Genomic DNA, 19,212 nt, shown 5'->3' on the forward strand with positions numbered 1-19,212 from the left:
TTGGCTATCACTTTGACCAAACAAGTGGCTGAACTTCATGGTTTACAGGCAGATTTTCTTATCTCTCGTTTTCAAGAGACATATAAGTCTTGATTGCTGGAGTTATTGTGAAGCAAGCAATAAGTAACAAGGTGGAGGAGAGGGGGGGAGGACATTCACTTCACGACCAGTACCCTGTAGGTGCCATTTCAGAAAGCAGATATTTTACCTTGTATTTGTAGCATGGGAACAAAAGGGATAGTATTTTGATGTGGGGATTTTTTGGTTTGACAAGCTGATAAACTGTAAGTGAAATATGCAAGCAATAGCAATAAAGCTTCCCACGATAAAACGTGTTTGTAAAAGAGGTATTATTAGTTTGTTATTAGTTCTCTCCTGCTGTACAGGACTCTCTCTAATTGTTTCTGTAGAATAAAAGCAACACAACTTCCATGCAAAAAAAAAAATCAAAATAATTTTTTTCTAATGAAGTTTTTAAAAATACTAGACGTTCTTGACTTATTTAATACTGTTTGCCTAAGAAATGCAAACTTGTTACCCTTGTTTGAAACTTCCTCCTTACTGTAAAGCAATTCCATGTATAATATGGATTATATGCAATAATTTATGAAGTGTCTGTGATCGCTATTTGCAGCTGTGTTGGTTAGTGAAGAGCATTTATTGGGTACTATTTTTTTGTCACCCTCAATATAGCTCTGAAAATAACGAGCCAACTTCACAGTTTTATGAATAGGGGCCATAATGAGACAAAAGTATATGTGTCAATCAAAGGAAAAAAAGATGAAACCTTTGTGAAACAGCAAAGAACTGACAGCTTTTGGTCCATGGTCCCATTCTGCAGGGCAATCACAAGAAAAAGTTACTTCACGGTTTTTTGGTTACAATCATTTTTGCTTTCCTAAAGCAAATATCATTCAAATAGTCTGTATAGTTCTAACTTCGGAAAAAACAAATCATGATGCAGATTTTTTTTTTAGCTGCTCATAAAGTCTGTTCATCTGTTTCTGTTTGGTTTCCAATTTCGCCTCTGAGTACTAAGAATGTATATTTAATCCATAATTGAGAAGAAAAATGTGCCAGAAGAAGATAAACATGATAGCTATTCAAGATACACATATTTTAACATGTACTTATTTGTCTTAATTAAAGCAAAGCTTCAGAAGCAGCATTGCAACACAATGCATTTTAATGGAAAATCCTTCACAGAAAGCACGTCGAAAAGCTTCAGAAACATAGATGTGCATGATAAAACAACGGGGCACTGCTCATTCCCCAGCGATCAAGAGGTTAACCTTACATCATCTCTTCCCCTCCCTTAAACAGGTTCTGTGAGGAGGGCTGCAAATTAGCGCTTGGAAAACACAGCAGGGAGATTAGCTTTAGGGAGGAAAGGACTCCCCACTTCAGGTCTTAGGAACCTCACCTGGAAAGTGCATTTCCTTTTCTACTTAAGCTAACGTATTAGGCCTTCTTGTCAAGAATTCTATTCCTTGAGGAGAAGTCCTCAACGACTGTGTCTGATGACCTGCTGAATCCTTCCAAGTGTGCAGTGGAAGAGAAGAGAGCAATACGGCTGTGGTAGCAAGAAGGAGGCAGAAAACTGCTTAGGCTTTGGGCAGAAACACAGAATGGTACATCATATGAAACTCATTCACCTATCAAGGGGAAGGAGGATTCCTGTGTCTCTTCTGCATTCACACCGGCCTTAGGAAGAGCTACAGCATTTCCTAAGATAGCTGCAAGGTGCAGAACTGTGTAAGCACTGGCATCCGTATGGTGCTGACAATAACACTTCCTAACACTGAGAAATTACAATGCTGCTTTTTCCCCACTGGGGTTCAGGAGCCATCTCCTTTCCAGGCTTCAAGTATCTACAGCTGATTTATTTATGAAACTGTGAACAGAAGAAAAGGGAAAACTTTACCAGTAACAGGAAAATATAGAAATCATTCTACGCAGAATCAATCATTTGCTTTGCAACTGAAATAAGACAAGGGTGTTGTGTTGTTTCCCAAATCCAAAATTAATCTCTCCAAATCCATTTTTGTGGGGATTTTTAAACCATTTAAAACATGCGGTGGGAGAAAATGTGTACAAATAGAATCATTTTCTCCCAGTGTCGAGTGGTTGTCATAGAGTGGTTATGTACATCTAGTATAATAGAGATGTTGGCCCAGTACGATGCTGTATACATTCTCAGAAAGCTCCTGATGGGTGGCTTTTTTTCTGCTGCTTCAGTAGGTATTCTAAAGATTGCATGCAAGAGGATATATACAGCCTTCAACGGTATCTCCTTCCCATGTAGGTATTTGCTCTAATTGCCAGGAGATAATGAGTGGTCTCTGGGTAGGAAGAAGGTGGCAGTCTACGTCATTACAAATGGAAGGAGCTGTTGTTCAGTGAGCCTTCAACCCACCAAAATGATGTGATAAATCATTTGATGTGTTTCAGTATAACATGAAAAAACTCTCCTGGGTCAATAGTAAAGGGGAAGTTCTACGTTCACACTGCTCCATTCCTACTCTACTGCATCTCCAGGAGATACTGATGAAGAGGGTTAATGGCAGTCACTGTGGTACCTTATCGTTCTGCAACCCCAGTATGAGTATACTGATCTTCCCCAGTAAAGCTTTGGCATCACTTTTGATGAGAACTGAAGAATTTCCTCTGTCCATTAACAAACTTTGATGCAGCTCTTGCATTGCCCTCAGCAAGTGACTTATTTCTTTTTCTTACAGGTATCAGAGATTTGAGAAAGCATTTCTGCTAGCTGTTGACATAGGTGCTCGGGACCTGTTTATGGTGAGTCCTTTCTGTTGTCAGGATGTTAGACGTCAGCTTTTGTGCACATTTAAAAGGATCTGTGTCATTTGCAGTCTTAGAAACATACTGGACAGAATTATTTTACCTCGTTTGCCCCTTGCCATCATAAAATTTGTCAATGGGAACTGAGTATTTTTAGAGTCATTGACATTTTCCCTAGCATGGCCTGAAGGCTACTCTTTATTTTTGAGGAATTAATGTATATGTTTCTGAACTTTCACCTTCTTCATCTGTCCTGATGTGGGTGAATGTCATCTTTCACTCTAATAAGCTTATAAGTTTCTAATCCGTTCCTTTAAGAAGTACAACTGCTGAGTCCAGGACACAAGAGCTGGCCATATCCTGGGGATCCTGAATGCTCTTAGTTTGTCTCTTAGGGTTTTGTGAAAAGTGACAAATTATGAACGCTTCTACAGGTACTTTTAAAACAACAAAGCTCAGCAGCATCAACCCAAGGGTTTTTACATTTCATGCACTCTCTGCCCCCTCCCATTTAATTAGTTACAAAAGTAAAATTAACCAGCTCTTAAAAGGTCCTCTGTGTGAGCTCTGCAGGAGGCTCTTGTTTTATAAGATCTTGCACCACAATGTCACAGTGAGGTCAGATGGACAAAGCCAATCATGCTTTCCTAGTCTCTCAGCATGTTGCTGCTCCACAGCTGATTTCATTGTTTTCAAAGAAACAATAGAAAAAGGGCTTGTTTAAAAAAAGGCCCTTCGAACGATTCGTTTGCTTGACTCTTTTGCATAATGAAGACATTCTGTTGTTTAAATTAAGCTTTGACCCTAGATGTTAATATCATTTATCCCATTAAGTCACTTGCCCTGCTAGTTTGATCTTGATATTTAAATTGTATGTTAAATTACACAATTAAATCCTGCTTTTATGGGTTATGAAAATTCCCTTCTAATTATATAAAAAGTTGTGTGAACCTTTTGATGTTTTTTTCACGGCTCTAATCATCTGGCTTGTTCCATCTAATTAGAAAGATGTGAATACTGCGATAAACTTTTCTAAGTATGCATCAAACGAAAGTGATGGAAATGGCAGACTTTTAGGAAATCATTACATGTTTTATATTTACTCTCCTTGATTTTTCATCCTTTTAGCTCAGCCTTTTCCTTTTCTCTTTTTATTTCATTTTTATTAAATGTAACTTTGTCAATGCAAATTTTATACCCAATCAAGATGAGCACTGCAGCCATTTATAAATTTCAGACTGTAAACTGTCTGCAGCAGGATACATCTTTCTGTCAGGGGGGCTCTCCCACTACTCAGATAATAAATCCTCCCAGAGTAATGACAGCCATTCTGGCAGAACAAATGACCCAGTATTTGGCCAGCCATCTCAAGGGCCCTCTCTTATATGGGCTAAGAGCATTTTCTGCACAATCTTTTTCTCTTTCCTTTCCTCTGCTGATGACAGCACTGAGAGAACACCACTGTCCCAAGGTGGGGAACACCAGCATTGGGTCAGGAGGTGGGTGCAAAGCTGCTAACGTGGGAGAGGGCCTGCCAACGTGTGGCTCCAAAGTGGTAATGTATCCTCCTCTGAACAAAAAGTTTCTCTAGCTTTCTTCTAGAGGAGGCTCAAGGCTAACAGAGAAATTGGCTCCATCCTTTCCAACTCTTCTTCATTTTCCCTCTTCTTTCAGCACCTCCTCTCCCCATCCCATCTCACCAATGCTCTTAAACAAGCATAAATATAAATGCCCATTTAGTTCCTCCTGACTTACATTATTGTGAGATGAAAACCAGTTCCACGTTCTCCTTGTTTTCCTTGCATTACCTTTGAGATTCCTCATAGTTTCCTGCAATTTATGCAACAAGCAGCACACATGCCTGCCTCTTCAAATCCTCTGTCGACTCTCTCCCTCCTCTGGGGAAATGTCCTTTTGCTAATTCATCACCTAAGTGAGGTGCTAATGAACAAACTTTACAATTAACTAACAAAGGCACTGCTGCAGGACTACTAAGTACAAGACTCAAGAAGTTTAAAGGTGCATAGCTCGTAAAAAGTAGTTATTTGTGCCACAGGAATTTCCAGGGAATTGGTCTTTATTGCACTAAATACAGTATAAAATTATGTAACCTGCTCCCTAAAAACTTATAGTCCTTCTAGGTACTAGAATAATAATACCATTGCATAGCAAGATTTGTGCATCCTTCACTTCTGCTTAACACTGAATAATTTGTATATATTGTTTATATAGGTCAAAATGCAATTAATAACATACAACTTGACTTTACCTATATTTAAAGTATTTATAATTATGTGGAGTACGAATAACTAATATATAGGTCAATTATTTGTACTGTCATTTTACACAGCGACCAAATCCGTTTATAAAACCTCAGCTGGCTCTAGGAGTGACGCCACCTTATTTCTAGTTAATTTAATGGGATTTCAAGAAGAAATAGTAGGCTAAGGAAGATACCTGATGACATAAGGAAAATGAGAGAGAAAAAAAAAAGTTATTTATTAAAGGGAAACAGAGAAGGATCAAAAACAAAGAAAGGATCCAGAAGAGCAGATATAACAGAGACTGGAGAGGATCCACACTTTGAATCTAAGGAAATGTCCTGTATCTTGGAGAAATTATCCCGAGCCAAAGTTGTTGTTTTCACAAAAGAGAGCTCTGTAGCCTTCCTGATACTTGTTTTGAGAATGCAAAGAAGGTTGAGGAAGTGCTATCTCAGGCCTAATTTATTTCATAAAAATGAAAAAAAAAAACAAAAAAAAAGGCTTAAAAATTACTCCTATAGCTATAGCGTCACTGGTATGATGCCATAACAAGACACACGGGTACTGCTGTGTCTCCCCATAAGCTTTACCCTCACATCACATCTAAGTCCCTCAATTATTATCATCTCCTACAAAGTTCAATAAAAAAATAAAACTGAAAAGGACATAATATCATGAACAACAGCTACATTTATTGGACAGTGACTGATCCAATCTGTGACAGAAAAGATCAAGCAGTAGAAAGGTTGTTAGCTTTAAATCCTTTTGTAGTATGCTCCAGCTCTCAGCTGCTGAAAATTCAAAAGGCCATCCCACGTACCAAAGGTAGCAAAAATGCAAGGAAAAGACACTTTAATAAAAGTGTCAGATCTTGGGTGATACACTGATGAGGAAAGTGCGTATTTCGAAGAAATGTTGGAATTTTGCCCAGAAATATCCTATAGACAAATGCGCATCGATGTTTCAAATGACTTCTGTTCACCTAGGGCCAGCTCTGTGAGTCACAAAGATGAGGGTAAAAAGGAAGTAGTCCAAAAAGTAATCAAACTGTTAAATGATAAAATACAGCCTTTCAGCAAACTCCTGATAAGCAGCTGAAAATTGTGTTTATTATCAGCATTGTTTTTGAAAGGGACATGATATTTGACCTGATAAATTCTTAGATAAGTGCGTGAAAAAATCTGTAACAAATATTCAGCTAATTTAATTCTTTAAATTTTCCTGTCATTCTTTAAGGCACCCTGTAATGAAGTGTTTTTCCTTTTTCTTTTATTTATCTTCTGGTTGTATCCTACTCAGAGAGTTATAAATTCTTATAAAATTCCATTTTGCTGGCTAATTTGAGTGAGAACCACCTAAATATGATCCAAAATTGTCTAACTAGTAGTTTTTATTTTAAAAAATATTTTTTTTTCTCTCTAAAGCTCATTTAGAGATAGAGAAAAGTCTTTCTTTTTTTCTTTTTTCTTTTTCTTTTTTAATTCTTTATGGCAGAAACTTGAGGAACCACACAGAAAGCCACTGACTGCTACATCTCTGTTTCTTGCAAAGCCCCCATTAGTTAGTGATGGATATGTAATGTCTTCAAAACAGAGAACATAGCCAAGACCAAGATCTGAAAGTATCAGATGTTTTGAAACACAAGGTGTGCACATCTTCTTCACTGAAAGCACTTTGTCATTTTCTGCAATTGTTTCCATCACCTCCCCAAGTTTATTATTTAAAAATGCACTGAAATATACAATACCTTAGTTTAAACTACAAAAAGAGAGACATTAATCATTGTCAGAATACATTTTAAATAGGTGAACATAATCTGCCTATACATTCAAATCTTTGTAAGCTCAGACTTGTTGGAGAGCCCTTAGGTTTTCTATTGTTATCTAAATAAGCTGACAATATCTACTGTTTAATCTTCATAGAAATCATACCTTGCTACTCAGGCCCTTTTCTCTGACAACCATGTTAGACCTACAAAGAGAGGAAGTACAGAGTTCGCAACAAGTTCGTAAGTCATTATTTCGCCTCAAGACACTTGCACATTTTTTAAGTCACACCTGTGTTTTTAATTAGAAAATCTTGCTGTCTGCTTTGGACTGTGAGGATCCTGCAAGTCAGTGCCATGTTTCCCTGTGTAATCAGTCTCAGTTTCCCTAGTATTCTGTTTGCTGCTTCTTTTTTTTTTTTTTTTTTTTAATTAAATGAGGGGAGAATACAGGCGGCATCTTTTTCTGCTCTCTGCCACTATTACTCTCATTTTTCTGTCTGTCTTCTCCTTCTAGAATAAGGTCACTTTTTTCTCCAAGAGTTTTCCTCATGTTGATAAAAGTGTCAGTAAACTCACACTGAGAAGGACAGTTTCACTTGAAATCTTCTGCATTAGTGAGAATATAGTTGCTTTTATGGTATGTAGGGGTCAATGTTTCCAGCAAGTACTTCTTTTCCCTTTAAATTCCTGCGTGTGGATAGTGTGCAGAACAATGGCCAGGAATAACTTAAATCTTTGATTACTGATTGCCATCTTCAACGAAGAAGTGGGGAAAAAAAAAACTTTGTCAGATGTTCTTGGTTGTCCTTCTTACTTCATCTATCCCAATTCATGCACAGAACAGTCTGTGGCTCTGATGCCGAAGGAGAAGGGGTTTAATTGTGTCTTCATTAATGGGATGAATGGACAAAACTTTTTACTTCACATTTCAAAGGACCAAAACCCAAGGGCAGTGAGATTGTAATTTATCAGCAGGAAAGTATTCTCCTGCAAATTGTACTGCATGTAATACAGGTGATTTTTACCTCAAAGGTTAACACACAATTAAAAGACTTGCAGTTCAGCATGTAATGATAAACCCTGCTGCAGCCCTCTGATTGTTATCCCTAGATTAAGGATTAGATCCAGAGTATTGGCAACTATTCATGCTAGATAACAACATTTTTGGAAAGCCCCTCGTGTATTTGTGGTCAGGAGACCCAAGAGTGACTCAGGAATCATGTCACCTGTGTCAAGGTTAAAACCTTTGAGAAAGCATCGTTGTTCATATTATGTCCAATATCAGCACAAGGACAACCACATCTTACTCAAAGGACAGTAAGTGTATCATGACAACCTCCAAACAAAAACTAGTCCTCAAATAACTTTGCCACAAAACTCATGTACTAGGTGGAAGCATTAAAACTTCACCTGGGGGCTGTGAGTCAGAAGAGTTCCAGTATTTTAGTTTTGGCTACTGAGACCCTCCTTCTAGCAACCCTCTTTTAATTCTTTTTGTGCCAACCAAAATTTCCTTTAAAGCATACAGATTGGTTTCATTCATATGCTGAGTCAACAGCTTCACTTTTATCGATGCATGGTTGGTCGGTGCTTTATTCATTGTTAACGAGAAATGCTGTATTAACAGTACAAGTAAGATAATAAATGGGCATTGGGAGAGAATTAAAACGTGATGCTAGGTTAATCAGTTCCATCTGTGTTTGTGATCTAAATAATAAAAGAACCCCTTTCTTTCAAATTCTCTTTTGTTACACCTATGAGATTAATCTAAAATGAATCTTTTATTTTTCTTTTATTTCCAAAGGACATCCATTACCTTGCACTAGATAAGGGTGAATTGGCACTAGCTGAAGTGGCAAAGAAAAAGGCTAATGACATTGATGCAGAATCAATAACTACTGGAATTGGTAAGAATTAATGGTGTTTAAAAAGTCCTTTTTGTTTCAATCAATACTTGTCCTGTACAACACTGTGTTATATTTGTTGGGGGTTATTGGTTCAATTGTTTTCTTTGAAAGCGAGACAGTATTTTTATTCGTAGCTGAAGAGGGAAGCTTATAAAAATGACAGCTTTGCCTTTCAGTACCCACATAAGGATTGTGTCAATGCAATAGCTACAGAACAAAAAAGATTAGCATACTATGGCTCTATAGAAAAGTTCAGGCTGTGCAAACTGAACTCAGATTCCTATCAGGTAAGGAACTGAACTGGAAAATCTTTGTTCATGCTAATGTTAAAGGCCAGGTATGGCAATCTCATTCACCTATTTGCTCGTATATACAGTCCTGATAACTGGAGTAACATCGTGATTACATTGGAAGCATTTGGAGGAAACTTTTACTGATGTAAATAACATAAGCTCAGATCCTGGCTTTAAAGTAACTGCTTCGCACTCAGTGGGATTCTTGCAGTTCCATAAGGTGTATTGATGCAAAAATTGTGGGGTTAGACTAACAGCTCAAACACAAACATCTTTTCAGACAGGGGAACTTACAACTCGTTCATTTTCTCCTTGTGTTTCCTTTGAATTGTCATGAAGAGATGTGTACAAATATGTAGATTGTTCTGATTATTCAGGCCTGTAACACGAACCAAGCAGCAAGTGTCTATAAGAGTCTAGAAAGCTGACCTCCTGTGGAGAGAAAGTAGACAGAGAGAAAAAAATAAAGAAAAGAATGCAAAATGTTTGTGTAAAATATGCACAGTGTTGTTTTGCTTATCTTGATGCATCTTTGAATATTAGAAAAAATCACTGGGCTTCTGTCCTTGCCCCACGCTAAGAAAGCAGAATATGAGTGGAACTCAGAAGGCATCAGAAAAACTTTGAGATTTTGAATAACGTAGAATTCTTTTAGGACCAAAAAATAAGAACTAAACATCCAAGAGTTCACCCAGAGCGTAAAATCAAATACCATTCAAATATGTGGAAATGCAGAGATGTGGTATGTGAGTTCATGTGGCTGTTTCTATATATGTAGATACAAATCCCTGACTTTCAAGGTTATGCAGTACAGTATCACCTCCTTCCCTCTCCAGCAGAACAGAAATCAAGCAGTGGCTGTCCTGAATGCTTTTCTTCAGATCTTTCATTTTCAAACCTAAGTCTCTTCCAGCATTTTTTGCACCACAGCTGTGCCTTTGAGCAAGCTCTTTGACCACTAGAATTGCCAAAAATGGCATTTGTTTAGGTCATCTGTTACCAGGTGCTCTTTAAAGTGTACAATTGCATCTTCCTTGCTTTCTCTTCTCTTATTCATAGAGGTGTCCTTTGCACCTAATAACCTAATAAGACTAAGATACTGAAAGGTCATCTCTGATCATTATCTATTCTCTTAGTTTATTAGTCTTGAAAAATTGCCTTAATCCAGAAAAATTAAGCCTTAAACTGTGTCTTCATTTAATTCCTTGCAAACTAACACTATTATTAGATTTCTGAAGCTAGGCTATTTTCAAGCTTACTGAGAGCCTTGTACAATGTTAGAAACACAAAGAGAGGGATAGGGAAGAAACCTGAGTTGATTCCAAGTGCCTTACTAGCCTATCGGAGGTAATAGATGTGTTACTGCAGCTCTGTTACAAATGTGCAGGCACACAGTCCTCCTTCAGAGCAGTCCTACGGTTACCTTTGGAATGCCCCATAAGCATAAATTATTAAAGTCATTTTATATGATAAAGTCTTTAAAGTGTTCTCATTTGCTGAATAATTAACTATCAGGATGATTTAAAATACTTCGTAAATTCAATGCCCCTGGGACAAACTGTCAGTGAGATTCAGTCTATTAACAGTAATGAATTTGCATCCAATTCATTTTATATGAAAACAAACATAGGAGTCTCCCATGAGTTTGTTTCATTGCAGATCAGATCTCACCTTAAACACTTGAAAGTCTCAGCCACAGGTTTTGTTTTATTACACTTTGTTCCAAGGTCCTTTCTTTTTGATTTTTTTTTTTTAATTTCAGAAACTGTTGTTAGCAAAAAAAGTGTCACAGAGTGTGGATTTTTTGAACGCAATGAAAACAAAAGAGAACTAACAAGTGCTTTAAATGTAAATTATTGCATTTATCTAACATTTTGAGAAAGGGAACAAAAATCATGCCAGTGCCAAAAGCTTTAAAATGCAATTTCCAACAAGTCTTTGTCCCCTAACCATCTCCTAAGCCAAGTCCTCATGATCTAGCCCCTGCTTTCTTCAAGTCAATTCGCCAATGGTCACATTTCCTAGAACAACTCCAAAATTCCTTGAATGTCCACTTCAGGCTCCTACAAGAAGGCAGCAACCTAAGCAAATGAGACTACAAGGTACAATCAGTACTGCTGGGTCCCAGTTATAGTGAACACTGCCTTAGGGAATATCTGGTCTCCATGTCCTAAACCATACAAATGTGAACCTACATCCACATCTGGCGATATTTCCGAAGCTAGCCCATCCCCAAAACTCAGCTCACTGCTACTTGAAAATAACATGAGTCAGTGCTTCTGGCCAATTCCCAAGCTGCCGAGTGTGCTCCATCTTGCCTTGGATATATTTAATTTGTCAGAATATTTCTGTGTACAGGGCTTACTTCAAACATAATATATTTTGAACTCAGACTGTTGGAAAAGTTTCAAATTCCTCCAAATAATGTAGAATGGCAATATAATTTCAACTTAAATTTATAGATGTCATCCAGAGTTCTGTAATCACTGGTGGATTCCTCACATATATTAAATCAAGATTTGTGTCAAGATAAAGCTAAGAATAGATTTATTATTTCAAAATTTTCTGAATTTTAGCTCTTCTCAGTTCCACACTTGATCATGGTTTGCTATACACTGTTTCCAATAAGTCGCCATCAAAGTGAGTAACAACTGTGTGCATTGGTAAAAACTACTATAGACCTTCAGAGTATAATAGTTTTTTTCGAGAATATTGCTGAGCAAGATGAAGTGTCAAGTGAGCTCGCTGCTATTCCCTGCCTATGTTTTTGGCAGAATCAGATATTTTGTTCAACTGATTAAAATCTGCTAAAGAAAATTATTCTCATACAATTTTATGTTTGACAGCCTGTGAAAATGCATCTTGAGGCACGAGAAGATTAGGATAATGGTATTGTACATCTCTGAGAATACAAAAGCGGTCTCCTCTTTCCCCACTCCCATTTGATCGGCAGACCAGTGGCCACACTTGTCGTTACCTCTGCCAAAGCTTTCCCGTTGAATTATTTCTGTAGTAGACCTACGAGTTCCTTAATGAGGTCAGGGAGTTCTCATGTAGCCCTGCCTAAGCTATATTCCGTGCACCTCATTTCACTGTATTAAAACAGAGAGGACTTTCTGCCATACTGACAATATTTACGGGCTTACTAATGAATTCTGTTCATGGGTGTAGCCTTGTATGTTTGCTCCAGAAGTAACCGCGTATAATGTTGTCCATGTTAGCAGAGTGCATCGTCTTGGTGCTGTAAACTGTAGGTTGCTAATGTAAAACTTGAGTTGCAAAGAACTGACATGGCACAGCCTGTTAAGAAATGCCAAAGCTAATAATGATCAGGGAGGTGTAGAACTCAGTCTTTCAGACATCATTGCTCAATGAATATCCAATGAAGAGCATATGTAGTCTGTGTCAGAAAGTTTCCCAAGGCCAACTTCCAACAAATTACATTAGGGCCTAGCAAGATGATTTTAACCTTCAAATCAATAGCTTTTACCCAAAAGGTATTCATGTTGTGACAAGACAGATAACTGCTGCATAGTTCAAAAGCAAATTGGGAAACCCTGTATTTCTACTTAGAATTAAATTCAGAATATTAGTAGCACTAATGTTTAGGCAACTTTTCTAACAGAGGTATTGTAACAAAAACACTGATGTTGAGATAATAGCATTGTTCTGAAAGGCTAGATGAGACTGACTAACATTTTGGTGGTTCAGTAACGTCTCATGAAAGTGCTTGAGGTTTTTCCACTTAAAATAGAATTTTAAAATGCTTCTGGAAATATTCCATAATACTTGCAAGTGAGATAGGATATCTTATCAGTTCTCACAAAGATTGAGGTCTAATTTCCCACACAGTACATAAAATGACATTCAAAATATAGGGGCCCTAAAGGTTTCACCTTACTGGCAAGGAATGTCGCCAGGTTGAATCTTAAGTGGAGAATGTTCATTTCTTCTCAGTTCTCTGACAGTATTTTACACTGAATGGCTTACACGTTCTTTCTGATTGTTCGTAATTACACATGCCACAGTGTTTTGTCTTCACACAGTACGTCTGAATCACCAGTCTGGCCTCACATACGTTCTGCTACCTCCAAATTGCTTGTTTTTTACTCAGGTCTTCACCTGATCCCAATAGTCCACCTGAACACACTTGCATTTCAAAACAACATTTAGAATTGTCCCCCTGTTTTCGTAACCTTTCCAGTCCCTGCATTAGCCTAGTTGGTACCAGTTGTTCCTCTTCTGGTCCATATTTACTTCTTTCATCTATCAAGCAATAGAGTCTTCCTTACCCTCATATACCCTTTCCGACACTGATGACAAAACCTTCTTCATTTCCTACTCTCCCTTGACACACACGTCTTTCTCTTTCTATCAAATTTCAAGTAAACTAAGAATCCTAGACTTTTATTTCATGGCATGATTTTTACTTCACTGCATAATATTTTTATGACTTGTTTAAAAGGTATTACCCAGTATATAGATGAAATGGGATCTGGGAAGACTTGGGGGACACCTGTTGATGCTACAGTTTCCTGGAACTCTGTTGCCTTCTGTTTCAGCATTAGATCTCCTGCTTATTTATTTAGATTTTCAGTTGAAGTTGGTCAAAACCTATGGCATCAAATCCTTTGCTTTTAGTTTTCTAGTAATATGACTTTTTCTCCAGAGAGCCAGAAAAATGTTTTTAATGAAGCGTTCCTTTTACGTGTAATCAGCAATAAACCTATGGCAAGAAATGAGTTTCACCACAAGTACTTTTTGAATTTTATACCACAGAAAATGAGAGTCTTTGAAGATCCATAGTAATTTTAAATGATTAAACTGCGTTCATGTGTAGTTTCTCCTGCATGTATCAAAGCACACACAGCACTTGATACAGAACCCACTAAAAACAATGAAAAGGCTTCCACCATCTTCAGTAGGCTTTGGATGTTAGCAAGTAACAAACTCAGGTATAGGCCTGGCATTACCAGAACTGCTGTCCTCTGCAAAAAAAAAATGACAAAGAGCCTGGTCTGGAAGGATGCTCTACTTGATGTATCAACTATTTGTGTCCCCTGGTTTCAAGAGGAGCTGGTGGCACCCAGTTCTCACGGTACACAAACCTGTTGCAGTGGCAGTTCTGAACTCACAGTTTAGCATATCAGCCTCACTGGGGGGGTGACAAAGTGTTCCTGTATATCTAAGTGGATCTGCTTAATCTTCTTTATTTTCTTTTTGTTAGCTATATTTTTTAATTTTCAAACCACTAGTGAGGCTTTTAATATATTGAGAGGCACTGATTGTTCCCTTCCTTGTGTTCTTTTTGAGAAGTAGAGTTGTTTGTTTTACATAAGGTCTATAGTAATGCCAAACTATTTTTGGCTCCACCTCATCTCACCCCTTTGCTTGTTTGTGTCATGATGTCAGTTTTGATCTATACCTTCCCATTGCTAGACAGCTTTGCCTAAAGACATAATCCTCAGCCCCTAATAATTATAAGTACATCAAAGCCTAGCTGGTTTGCTTAGCTGCAGAGGTCTACACAAAGATCTGTGTATCTTCACTTGAAAGAGATTTATGGTTTTATGTCAAGCTTTAGAATAATTGTGGCATTCCTTTTTTTTTTCTCCTTTATCATGACATATCCATGCCCACTGCAGAACCTGATTTAAAGCACACCATTATATGTCTGAAATGAAGACAATATTCTCCTTAGTATTTTAATTTTAATGATTCCCATATTTGTAATATCTGTCAACAGTAAAATTATGCCCCATTTAACATGAAAAAAATCTTAACAAGGCCTCATAGATTAACAAGATTTTGCCTTCATTTCAAATGGTGTGTTGAGTAGAAAAAAAAGAAAAATCAGTAACTGAAAGAGACAGTTTTAGGGCATTAATTTTTTTGTTTATAGCCACATACTGTGACTCTTTTATAAACAAAAAATTACACGATTTCCAAATTCTAGAAATTGAAAGGAGTTGTCTGTGTCTGATCCGTATTTGTTGTGCTTACAATTAGGTTATTGCAAGGTACGTCTCTCATCATAGATCATTTCTAGCTTATCCCTCCAGCAAAGTTGGTGCACATAAACAACAGAGAGTAGATGACACTAATTACCAAGTAAACAACTTATTTTCCATGGCAACCTATCAAGAAGTAACTTAAAAAGTGAAAACAATTCACAGAGATATTCCTTGAGTGAGGATGTTACATGACAAAGAATGGTTCAACGTAAAAGATCTTGAAGGGATGCCCGCGGCATGGCATTGCAATAAAGACAAGTGAATACTCAAGCAGTAATTTATTGTATAGCTAGGAATTTAAATAGTATATTTCCATAGTTATCTACTTCAAAATAAACATAGAAATAGATTGTATGTATAGAGATGCATTACAAGTAAAAAGTCTAAAGTCATTAGAAGATATATTTTTTAAAAAAACATGTCATTAATGCTTATATCCAGCCAAAATTTCTGTATGGATAACTACATTTTACCTACCAGGGTTATATTCTTTGTTGCCATTCCAGTCAGAATTCAATGTTCCTTACTTCCCAACTCTGACACTATGGAGTGTTGCCCTCCACTCAACAAACAACACACTCCATGAAGCTCTGTCTATGTGCATGACCATATACATGAAAATAAAAAAACTTGCTGTTCTGTAAGTTCTGCAGGCACTAGTCATCACCCTCACAAGAGTGAGCAGTTGGAGAAATTTAGATGTGCCACTCCCAAAAATATAATCCTCAATAAACTAGGATTATCAACCAGTTTAGGAAGTGATTTTGAAAACTTTGAAGTGAAATGTGATGCATGGGGGGGATCATTTTATTAATGCTATTTCTTTTCCTACTGCTTTCTTAACATTAGCTAAATGCCAAGTATTTGGGCATCAGCTATTATGATGAGTTGTTCAGACAAGCTGTAGAATACCAAAAGTAGAATTAGGCTACTTATTTATGGTAACCACATTTGAAAAGGCTCAAGCTTTGGAAATGCATATAGAAATTATGTCAGGATATGGTTAAAACAGATGATTGCTGGCAAACATTTCTACATGTCAGTAACTTTTGTCACACCCGAGGAAAGCCTTTTACAAGATCGACCCCCTGTTTTTTCTTGCTAGCTACAAAGAACGGAAAAAGGACATTTGGGGTATTAGGAATTTGAGTTCTCAGTGCTGACTCCATAGGCTGAAGTCAATTTAAATAAAAAACACAGGTAGTTAAAGTAACTGTTGAAACAAGCTATCACAGAAATTGATGCATGGAAGGTGTCTTTGCATGGAGACTAAATGAATACCTTTCTGGGAAATAGGTTTTAACCAAATACAATTTATGCATTAGTCAAACACAAGTTTTTCTGGCTCAGTGTAGGATACCTAGATGAAATTTAATGACCTGTAATTCACCGTAGGTCAAACTAGATGATTTACACTGTATCATTATAGTATAATATTCATATGTTTTGGATTCCTGTCTTGCCTACAGCTCTGTGAAAAAGCCCCTGGTAAATCTCCCATTAGCTTCAAAAGGCCCACATGTAGGCTGAAAGACTGCAGTTAAAAGCCACATAATGTATATTCACACATCTCATAGTATGCACGTGTGTGTGTACATAAGTGGGTGTTATATTTACACATATGCAGCCAAAATGTGTCCAGTCATAAAAATAGCTCCAAATCTGAACACAAACGCTAGATTGATTAATACGTATTTATATTTTGCTTCATGACATCAGCAGCTGCAGAATCAATCCTCTGCTGCTTTTTTTTTTTTTTTTTGGAAAGAAGAAGAAATGATCACAGCTGGAGATGCTTTCATAATTGCTGTAGCTGGCTGAGAGCGGAGTATCTGTATATTCACGGTGTGTCAGAGGCATGTTTGTCTCACACACCCTAGAGCCATCCTTAAGTCTCTAGTTTTCCAACAGGGAACTTGCCAGTTGCATTTCCACGCACCGAAAAGAGTTGGCAAACACATATTTGCATGGCAGTTGGTATGTGTTTTGTCCTGTTTGTTCTGTGTAATGTAACGTGATGTGACAGGCTGCAATTCATCACATCGGTGGCATGACAGCAGAGGAATTGGAAAAGAGGTATAATGGTGGGCTGATGCAAGGTGTCAACTTGACATTAGGTTTTAATATCTCTACATTAAGTCTTTTTATAATGGTCTACCAACTAATTATCAACAAACATTCCCCATGCAGGTGAGTTTAAGAAGCAGTGATCAGATATAGCATAGTTAAACACCAGGAGAGGTCTGTAGATATGCTTTCGGAAATACCAACTCTTGTAAATATGAGATACTTTGCACATATGTTTTCCAATCAAACAAACAAACAAAAACATTGAAGGACTTCTTATTTATTACATCCTCTTTCACTACCTTCCCAGCCACACCACAGACACTTTCTTACATGGGGACATGGGGATGCTGTGGAATTGCCGATGGCAAAATCAGAGGTTGGAGCTGTTTTCCTCCAAAGACTCCCGCACAAGAGACTGCTTAACGGTTCATCCCCAAAACATTCCCGGATCAAAAGCGAAGGTGTTCGATGACCTGATCTCAGCTCTTGTTGAATGCTTTCGGCCCATCAAAACCAAGTGACCTGATAAAAGCCTGTCTTGGGGCTGCTGGCGTTCTGCTCTGGATATCGCTGTTGAAAGCTATCCATAAAATGCTCAGCTGGGTGCAAGGGTAAGCTTTGCACCCATCACTGTTGTCCATCTTGCACTTTCTAAAGCATCAAACTTGCCCAGAAGAAGAAACAAAATAGGTTGTTAGAGATAAAGCATTGATGGAAAACTGATGAACAGTGCTTAATACAAAGCAGCGAGTACATTTAGAATAAATGACATTTTTTTCCTCAGTATACCTCATCAAATCTATTTATTTTCAGCTATTTTAAATATATTTTCCTTAGCTGTTCTTCCTGTTGGTTAGTCTGCACTGAAACTTCTTCAGATCTCAGTGCAGTGAGACTGCTGCAACTCCTGAACTCATGCATGCATAATATCTGCCCTTCAATAACATTCTTCACAGCATTCGTGGCACCAGAAGGTCCTGAATTGTGCTGGATTTCAAACTGTAAAATTTAGTCTTAAAAACAGATCATGAGGCAACATTGGTTATCTCTGCATTATTGGCATGATGAAATGGCAAAATATTATAATAAGATGAAAAGATATCGTTAATAATAGCTTAAGCATGTATGGTGATCATTATAATTAGTTATTTACTGCAGGTACACAGCCAGTGTCCCACCTTTTCATCTTTATGATTAACCAAAGATGTAACAGCCACTTGATTTCTGCCTCTTGCCCTCCCAGCCAAGAGCCAGGCTGCAGGGACTGCCTCCCCCGGCACTCGGGCTCCCCGTGTCCTTGCTTCTCCCCTGCCCTTTCGGGAGACCACAGCCCCCCTCCTCTTGTCCATTTTAAACTGCTACCTTATCCTTTTTGCTCGAGGTAATCTGCCTTCTGGTACCTCATACTGTGGTTATTCACGTGCCTATGCATTGGGTGAAGAGCAGATTTTGGGGCCATCCCAAGACCTTGCAGAAAGACCTCATGATTTCCCCTTACACCACCTGGAAGCATTGCTGCGCACGCACCATCAGGAGCCTGACAAGTGCTCACCCTCTGCCTGCACCATGCGAAAGGAAGGGTTTAGGACCCGGTCTAAATTTCTCTTGAATCATCACTTCCAGTTCATTGCTAAATTTCACCGCACCTCTGCCTAAATAATACAAATTTTTAATAACCAGACGGAAGATTATGGGTACAAATTTTTTTTTCTTTTTTTTTTTACTATGTGGGACACATCGTGGCCAAAGGAAAACAGCCACAAAGTGTTTACCTTAGGCCCTTGCTTTTTGCCTCTAAATGGTGAGGCGCCTATCTCACAGCCCTGGACATGGAGCCCGTGTGGCCATAGTCTTCTGCAGCAAAAAAAAGCCCCGGTGGTCCTGCCAACTGTGCTGCCCTTGCCTTTTAGGCACATCAGAGAAGAATGAGGTCTGCAGCACTGCCACTGTGAACACTGGAATAAACAGAATTTTAATAGGAAAGCATTCCTGAAAAACTCCCGATTTCCTCCAAAACTCCTGGAAGAAGGATAAGCTTTATTATTATTATCAGCTACACTGCCTCAACCGATCCCCTTGTGTGTGTGGGAG

The 19,212-nt window shown here is 37.9% G+C and overlaps 1 protein-coding gene across 12 annotated transcripts in view; it reads left to right on the forward strand.

Moving 5' to 3' along the window:
* The window catches only part of WDPCP (WD repeat containing planar cell polarity effector), a 152,209-nt gene that overhangs the window by 101,809 nt on the left and 31,188 nt on the right, over positions 1–19,212 (forward strand). For all 12 annotated transcript variants that reach the window (XR_013948312.1, XM_080584724.1, XM_080584725.1 and 9 more), the window contains 2 exons: positions 2,739–2,802; positions 8,642–8,744. Coding sequence is in view for 11 of the 12 variants with exons in the window: in XM_080584724.1 (XP_080440850.1) it covers positions 2,739–2,802; positions 8,642–8,744 (167 nt within the window). In the remaining variant the exon portion in view is untranslated. The remainder of the gene's footprint in view (positions 1–2,738; positions 2,803–8,641; positions 8,745–19,212) is intronic.

The sequence above is a fragment of the Anser brachyrhynchus genome (assembly GCF_964034855.1).
Source record: "Anser brachyrhynchus genome assembly, chromosome: 3".
In the NCBI taxonomy this organism is placed as follows: domain Eukaryota; kingdom Metazoa; phylum Chordata; class Aves; order Anseriformes; family Anatidae; genus Anser; species Anser brachyrhynchus.